The sequence below is a fragment of the Corylus avellana genome, chromosome ca8 (assembly GCF_901000735.1).
Source record: "Corylus avellana chromosome ca8, CavTom2PMs-1.0".
Classification (NCBI taxonomy): Eukaryota; Viridiplantae; Streptophyta; class Magnoliopsida; order Fagales; family Betulaceae; genus Corylus; species Corylus avellana.
Genome location: NC_081548.1, coordinates 13153592 through 13162037, shown reverse-complemented (window position 1 = coordinate 13162037; position 8446 = coordinate 13153592). Strand labels below are relative to the sequence as shown.

Genomic DNA, 8446 nt, shown 5'->3' with positions numbered 1-8446 from the left:
GGATTGAATGCGTGCATTCAATTCTTCAACCACGATGGGAGAGGGCCGAGACGAGACTGGCATTGAATGCTCACTGCAGTGACTTCATAGTTCCTGCAGTGACCATTGCTATTCTGCGAATGACGAAATGAGAATCATGAGATTGCTTTCTAGCCTTTCTTTCTCCCTCAGTCCCTCTCCCTCTCGTCTCTTGATCTCCCAGGCAGACGTTCTGACGATTAGTTTTAGGGTTTTTTTTTTTTTCTCAAAACGATTCCCAGCTGTTGGATCTAATAAATGTGTAAACAAAAATTCTTAATGAACGGTTGGATTTAAATTTTAATCCGAAAATTTTGATTTTGTCCTAGCTTGCCGCGTGTCCTACTTTTAAGTTTTAAATTTTTTGATCCAATACGGCCGTGACTACTGCAATCCCGTGCAACCCTTTAATAAAATCCGTAGATTATATAGAATATTTTAGTTATATTATTTCAATCATTCGATCAGATGATTATAGGGAGCTTACTCTGTCTCGCGAAACACCCAATCACTCTCACGTTGGGCGTGGTTTACAGCTGTCCTCCATTTCATTGATCCAACGGTTGTAGTTTAATCTCAAAACAATGGACGGCTAAGATATGAGTCAGAATTGATGGCTCGTTTCCCATGCGTACGTGAAGCACGAGAAGTGGATAATTTATCCACTGCGTGCGTGAGTTGGTGAATCTGGTGCCATATATGCAAAATAATCCATCTTGACCGTTTAATCTTAGATTGATTTTTCGATTTATTTTAGACGGTTGGATTAATGAGCTCATCAAACAAATCGGAACACCAGATAACTACCACCCGTAGGCTTGTGTTACAGCTAGCTTCCATTTTCTCAATCCAACGGTTGACATTTAATCTCCAAAAAATAGACGGCTACAAATAAATGTTGCATAATCGAGGCGCGTCAGTCTCGTTTCCTGTGTGTTGCGTTCGAAAAGAGAGGACCGGAAGTAATTCTCTACGACGTGACTTAAGTGAATCCGGTTTCATTTATGAACGTGATTTTTTTTTTTACCGTTGATTATGATCTTAAAATTTTCATTTAATTTATAACCGTTCGATTAATAAGCTCATGGTTTCAGGCGGAACACCAGATAAAGATCTCTGCGGGGTGGTGAACAGCTGTCGTCCACTTTGCAGATCGAACAGCTTCGAAATAATGGAAATTAATTGGACGGATAGGATTAATCTAGGTGAAAGTTCAGATTTTTTCAAAATTCAAAAAAATTGAATTATCCCGTGTGCACAATTATATGTGAGCTCTCCTCTCCGTTTTCCCATAAATGATCTAAACCGTTGATCTTTAATAAAATTTCAATCAATTCAACCACAACCGATTATTTAAGTTAACAAATTGTTAGTTTTAGTACCCTAAAAAAACTCTAAACGTCTGTTTGGTTTTTTTCTTTTTTTCTTTTTTTCTCAAAAACGTGTGTTGTGTTTGGTTGTTTTAGTTTATAGGAATTATAGCATTATTGGCATTTATTTTGCAATACCATTAGACATTAGTTAACAAATTTAAACAATACTTAAAAGTTAAAAACTTAAATACTACTTAATACATTTTATTTTTTTTAAGTAGTACCATATAATTTAATTTTTTAAATAGCTTATTAATTGGACATTGGACTGTTTGGACATTAAACCTATAAATTATTATTATTATTATTATTAAATCTATAAATAACTTATTAAATCTTAATTAATTAATTGTACACACATTAAACCTATGAATATGATTATTATTATTATTATTATTATTATTATTAACTAATTAATTGGACATTGGACATTGAACATTGTTTTGAACATTAAACCTATAAATAATAACATAGTCTATACTCTATACAATGTTAGTTATACACTTAAACTACACCATTAAATCTTAATTAATTAATTGTACACACATTGAACCTTTGAATATGATTATTATTATCATTATTATTAACTAATTAATTGGACATTGGACATTGAACATTAAACCTATAAATAATAACATAGTCTATACTCTATACAATGTTAGTTATACACTTATACTATACCCTTAGATCTTAATTAATTAATTGTACAGACATTGAACAAATGAATATGATGATTACTATTATTATTATTTTTAACTAATTAATTGGACATTAGACATTAAACCTATAAATAATAACATAATTTATACTCTATACAATGTTAGTTATACACTTATACTATACCCTTAGATCTTAATTAGTTAATGGTACACACATTGAACCTATGATTATTATTATTATTATTATTATTTTGAATTGGACAATGGACATTAAACCTATAAATAATAACATATTCCATATAATGTAGTTATACAACGTATACTATAGCCTTAGATCTTAATTAGTTAATTGTATACATACTGCAGCTATGATTATTATTGATTAATAACATGGTCAATATTTTTTTTTAGTTACATTGTCGTGTGGGTTGGGTCGGGTCAGATGATAAAACGGGTCGAGCTTACGAGCCTTAAACGAGTCAGGCGAGCCGGACGATTATCGAGTTAAACGAGTCGAACTCACGGTCCCTAAAACGAGCTCGGGCGAACTTGTCGATCTTGAGTTAAACAAGTCGAACTCACGAGCTCCTGTCAAGCTTAATCGAGCGAGTCGAGTATTTGTCACTAGCTAATCGAGCGAGTTTCAACAGTAACGAGCGAGTTTGTATAGTGTCGAGCTCGAGTTCGAGTCAAGCTTAGTCAAGCGGGTAACGAACAAGCTGTCGAGTGTGTCAGCTCATTTACACCCCTATCTCTAGCCAAGTTTGTCCAAGCAAAGCTGAACCTATTGACGTGCAGCTCGACTCATTTCACCCTAACCACTACTATGTCTTTGACCATCACAACCACTACAAGCCTCTTCATCAACCATCAACCGTCATCATTCATGACCAATCACAACTACCACAAATCTCTGGCGGGTGCGCAACCACCATGACAAACAACCATCACCTCTCTCTTTCCACACACACATCTTTTTTGGGTTTTCTGTGTCAGTAAAACTGCATAAAATCTATAAAAGTTTTTCAAACAGCATGAATCACCATAAAAAGTTGGGCCTATTGAAATAAGTTCCATTGTGACGCCAACAAATACATATATCTATCTATATACATATATATGTGTGTAGATAAAATAACTCTTTTCTCCTCTTGCTGGACAGATGTTTTAGCAGATATTATGAACATTTCCAAGGCCAGCACTTACTCTCTTCTCCATCCAGGTAATTATATCCTTTGCAATCTCTTCTCGTTCAGGCTCAAAGAGAAGGTCATGCAAGAAGCCATCATAGAGCTTTATGTTTTTGAGCTTGGAAGCTGCCTCCTTGTACAGATCCTGGGAGGCTAGAGGATCTGTGACTTTATCAGCAGTTCCATGGAGGACAAAGAATGGCACCCTCACTGACCTAAAGTTCCTCATTAAATAAGAAGAAATGCGCAGTATCTCGTGACCGGTTCTCACCCTTATGGGTCCTGTGTATACTAGAGGATCAGAATACTTTGCCAACAGTGCTGCAGGATCCCTAGAAACCGGAATGCCTCGTTTGTTCGCTCCTTTAAACTGGAACCTTGGAGCAATCAGAGAAACAATAGGAGCCATAGCCTACATACAAAACATGAGATGGAAATTTCCACATGTAAATAACCAACCAGCAAAGGGTCAATGGAAAACTTAACTTGTATTCAATTAAGAACACGTTCGAGTTGGTCGTTTTCTGCCATGCAAGCGGAAAAACTTACCCCAACAATTGGATGTGCTGGCTTCACACGCAGAGCTGGTGACGTCAAGACAATTCCCTCCAGCATCGCTTCGATGCAAGGGTATGAAGCCACCTACTCAAAGGTGCAAATTATCAAATTAGAACTATGAACAATCAACTTATTAAGTCTCTGTTTACACCTTTACCTTCAAAACCACAGAACCTCCAGTAGAATGACCAAAGAGGAAGCACGGTATTCCAGGGTTCTCTGATTTAATTTTTTCTAGGAAAGCCCCCTGTTGAAGGAGAAACAATAGAAGCCTATATCATCATTATGCTAGAATGTTATACACTCAAAACCACTAACCTACAGTTAAAATACCAGATGATCTTTCAAGAGAAAGTAAGGCTTCAAATTTCGATTTGTCACTGGCTCCCAAGCAGGGAGCATGGCAGTGAAAGGTGGGATTAACATTCATTGAATTGAAGGGGATCTATGGACAGGACAATAACAGAAAGTGAATGGTTGACATAGTTGGAAAAATACACTAGCATGCGTTAACAGAAAGAATGGCCCCAGATAGAGTGGAAAATCAAGCTAGGACTCGTACAAGTGAAACCAAATACTTGCAACGAAGATTTTGTAGCATTGAAATTAGAGTCAATGGAATTCAATGCACAATCTGCAAGATTTGAAAGAATTAGGACCGCACTTACCGTGTCTGCAACAACATGGTCAAGTGAAGGAACATATCCATGCAATCCATCGCTCCCTCCATGACCTATGCAGAAAGAGATGTAAACATTGCCAATTAACAGTTTCTACTTAATCACCCTAAATGGAAAATGATGTATTAAATGTCAATAATAAGAACAAGAAAATTGACTATCAGCTTAAAAATGGGTTGTCCACATTGTCTATGAAAACTTTTTTGTTCTTCACTTTTTCGGTAGGTCTATACTAACATGATCACAGAGAAACAAAAAAGGGTTGGTCCTCCAAATTAATCATAGATTTCAAATTATTCTTGAGATCTTTTGAAGTATCCTGTCCATACTCTGGAATATTTTCCTTTCAAATGCTATAAGAATCAGAGGAGTCATATGAAGGATATGCAAAACAATTGGAACAGCTTCAAATTTATTATTCTCTGAGTAACAAACTACTGATATGATACTTCTCTTTTACTCTTGATATAGCAGCATGCGCAGCATTACCATTTTAGAATCATAAAGTACAAGAAGTAAATAGCTAAAAGTTTTCCCAGATGTAGCTACCTATCCAGTCCATCCCATAGACTCCAAACTTGCACGACGTTAGTTGCCTTGCAAAATGAGCATATCTTCCACTGAAAATGAACACCAAATTAAAGTGAAATCATAAAATCTATGAGTTAACAACGTATTTTATACCATGGTGCTCAGGACAATCCGAAAGGAAACATAACACAAAAGAAGTTGAGAAAACCAAAGTTACCTGTGCTCATTAAGCCCGTGTATGATAATCAAAATGCCCCTGAAATTACAAACCACTGGTGCTCAGGATAGAAGTACAGAGAGATCAGCGGAATTTAAGGCAACAGCAAGGAATGTAATAATTGTACATGCTAAGTGGAAGAGAAAACCAGAGCCCTTTAATCCTTTCGTCTAGTGTGACTCCTGGTGTGCCAGAATTTTATTAGAAGACATAGCAATATACATTACACTTGAATATATTATAGTAACCTGAAAATCTAGCAGATTAGCTCCAAGGACAATTATCTCTAAACATGATTATTAATAGAGCATAGTATAAATACCAGGAAAAAAAAAAAAAAACACACCATAAGCAGACCGACATAAACTTTGGAAATCAAGCAAAACAACACTAAAACAGTCCATAGTGGAGCTGACTGTATTTGAAAAAAGGATGCGGCTTACATGCTGTAAATAGAAGTACCGGACATCTTCTGTTAAAGAACTTAACAGTGTAGATGATTGTATTGGTGGTGGTTTGGTTCGTGGAGTTGTTGAAGAGCCTTTGAGTTGTCTTTGCCTGAACTTTTGAAGGAGGATTGAGTCCCCCTTACAGACCCAACTCTTCAAAGACAACTCACCACAAGTTGGGTCTCAATCATATCTGTCTTATCTTACCTCTTTTTGCCTGTTTGGTTTTACCTCCATAAGAAATCGATGATCACGATTAGTTCCTCATTTTATATTTATCAGCATTTGTGTCAATTTTACATTAATTTGTGGAGGAAAGCAGATGTTCCAGAACAAATGATGAAAGAATCATGGAGGATGGTGAAGGAGTTACGGTTGCAAATATTCTCATAAGGCTTCTCTCAAAGGTTGACTAGACAAAAAATGTCTGCCGACTCTTCAGAAAGAAATTCTCGTATATCATCCACTTTGGCGTCACCCAATTCACAAAATAAGTGTGAAAGTCGTGTCCAAGAAATTGAAAGTTATTTCCAGCAATTCTTGTCTTCATATTTGGATGGAGATGACCGTGCCCAAGAGAATGATGGTTTCCAGACTAGCCTAGAGTTGCTGGAAAACACTAATGCTAATATGGAAAACACCGATCACCAATACCGGGATTAAGTTCTGACGCTGAGAGGGACAGTGAGAGTGGTTTGCAGAATGAGAGTGGATCCACCAAGGTGGTGACCAGCTTTGAAGAGTTGGGTATGTAAGCAGTTTTGCCTCTAACCTTTAGTTAAGCTTTTACCATGTCGTTTGAATTACAAGATGCAAGAGTTAATCTGAACCGTTAATTTCTTTAACAAATATGTCCGTCACTTTTGTTGACAGCATGTAAGCCGAATACTTGAAAAAATTACGGTTACTCGATAAAGAAATGCTACTCAGCATTCTCAAGTGCTCATCTCTTACCATTCTCTTTATTCTTTTGTTTTTTGTTTTTGTATTTTAGACATTCCCTGCCAATTAGCAAACAAATCAAAACCTCATGCAGAATCAAAACGCAAAAATGTGACTACATGATTCAAGGACACCTCATTTTTCCCTTTTCCCTATAAAACAAAGCAAGAAAGAAGCTAACAATTAATTGGCTCTCAATACATTTTCTAGTTCTCTATGGAACCAAAGAAACCCAGAAATCAAACCCTCATTCTGCACAATTGTGATTCGAACACCTTAAAAATAACGTATTTTTCATTCTTTTAATTGAACTAGAGCTAAACTTAAACACCCAGAAGTGTAATCTTCAAGTAATTTTTCATTTCTTCGTCATTATCTCCGCATCCAAACAGACCATAATAAACAAACAAAGCGAGATTCAATTTAGCCAGAAACCTTACTTCCATTCAGCGGAGACCGGAACCCACGACCGGCAGAAGAGGGCGTTTCCACGCGCCCCGAAGAACAGGAACTTTGACCATCGGCATCGGCAGTCCCCGTCGGCGGTCTCGAAGCCCATGTCGAGGCCCTCTGCCAAGGCCCTCCTTCTCACGGTGTCCTCCTCCTCCCTTCTCCGCTTCGACCACTTGGACGTCGGTGGAGGCGCGGCCATGGAAGGCGTGTGCCTGCGGCGGCGCCGCGGCAGGAGGAAGAGAGCGAGGGACAGGAGCAGCGTGTAGACGAATATGAGGGACGTCTTCAGCGCCTTGAGGACCGGGATTATTCGGTTGCTCGCCCCCGAGGTCAGCTGCTCCATCTCCGCCGTCGACATGGATGGCTGAGATGGGATTCCCAATTTACGACACCGACAGAGACAACCTTTTTCTGGCGTTCAATGACCGGCGTGATCTGCAATTCCGGACACACAGAAATGAAGGGGAAGGGACATATTATATATATATATATATTTATACAAAGTCCACTTCAACTGTCTCGGAAGACTAGAACCGTCTGCACGTGGGCCCTACAACAGAAACGGTCCTGATTCCGTGTCGTCTACTCATGGTCCCACTCTCCATGGGAGAACACCGTCACTGAGCGGGCAACCACATGTACAATGCATCAAAAGTCAATATTTTTCTCTGTTTTTTCAAATGCTAGTTCCGTGTTAACTGTTCATTCTATTTTCCTATCCAATTAAAAATGTCATTTTTTATTTATTTATTTATTGATGGCATTTTAATCTAAGACTTTGAAAACCTTACTCCATCTCTTTGTTGTCATTGTCTTGACAATTACAATCTACATTTTTCTTCGAGCTTAATTTTCTAGACAGAATTAAATGGTTTAAATTTATTGAATTAAAATAAGTTGTTAATCTACTGGTTCTCACCCAATGATTTTCGAGCACGATCGGTAATTTAATGCGGACTAATTATTGAGGAGGTGCCGTCATAGTCACGCAATAGGTTAGTTTAATGACTTGCTTAAACTAAATCATAACCTTTTATGGAACACCCACGACATGAAAGTACATATTATTTAACCAAAGAGGATAAAATTATCCTCTAATATTAGAGGATAAAATTATATAAAATGATAATTTTGTCTATTAATTTTAGAGGACAGAATTCCCAAATGGACTAGAGAAGATGAATAAATGCCTTAAATGCCTACTGGGGGGGTGGGTTTGAAAGGAAACACAATAAATTTTAAGCTGAAAATGCTCATGGCGTGCGCATTGAAACGATATTTCCAAATTTAGTTCATATATACAATTTTGACACTCATAACAATGGTGGCCAAATTATTGTCACTTATGCAGGCTTAGAAGAAAGTGTCAAAATAGA

At 37.3% G+C, this 8446-nt stretch overlaps 1 protein-coding gene across 1 annotated transcript; it reads right to left on the bottom strand.

Annotated features, from left to right (window-relative positions):
* Positions 1 to 3087: 3087 nt before the first annotated feature.
* On the bottom strand, positions 3088 to 7555 carry LOC132189673 (uncharacterized). Its single transcript, XM_059604436.1, has 7 exons — positions 7058 to 7555; positions 5227 to 5265; positions 5028 to 5098; positions 4467 to 4531; positions 3956 to 4045; positions 3790 to 3882; positions 3088 to 3652 (listed from the first exon to the last, which is right to left on the bottom strand). Exons 1-7 carry the CDS (start codon positions 7426 to 7428, stop codon positions 3218 to 3220), a joined length of 1164 nt encoding a protein of 387 aa, XP_059460419.1. The 5' UTR covers positions 7429 to 7555; the 3' UTR covers positions 3088 to 3217.
* Between the last annotated feature and the right edge of the window lie 891 nt (positions 7556 to 8446).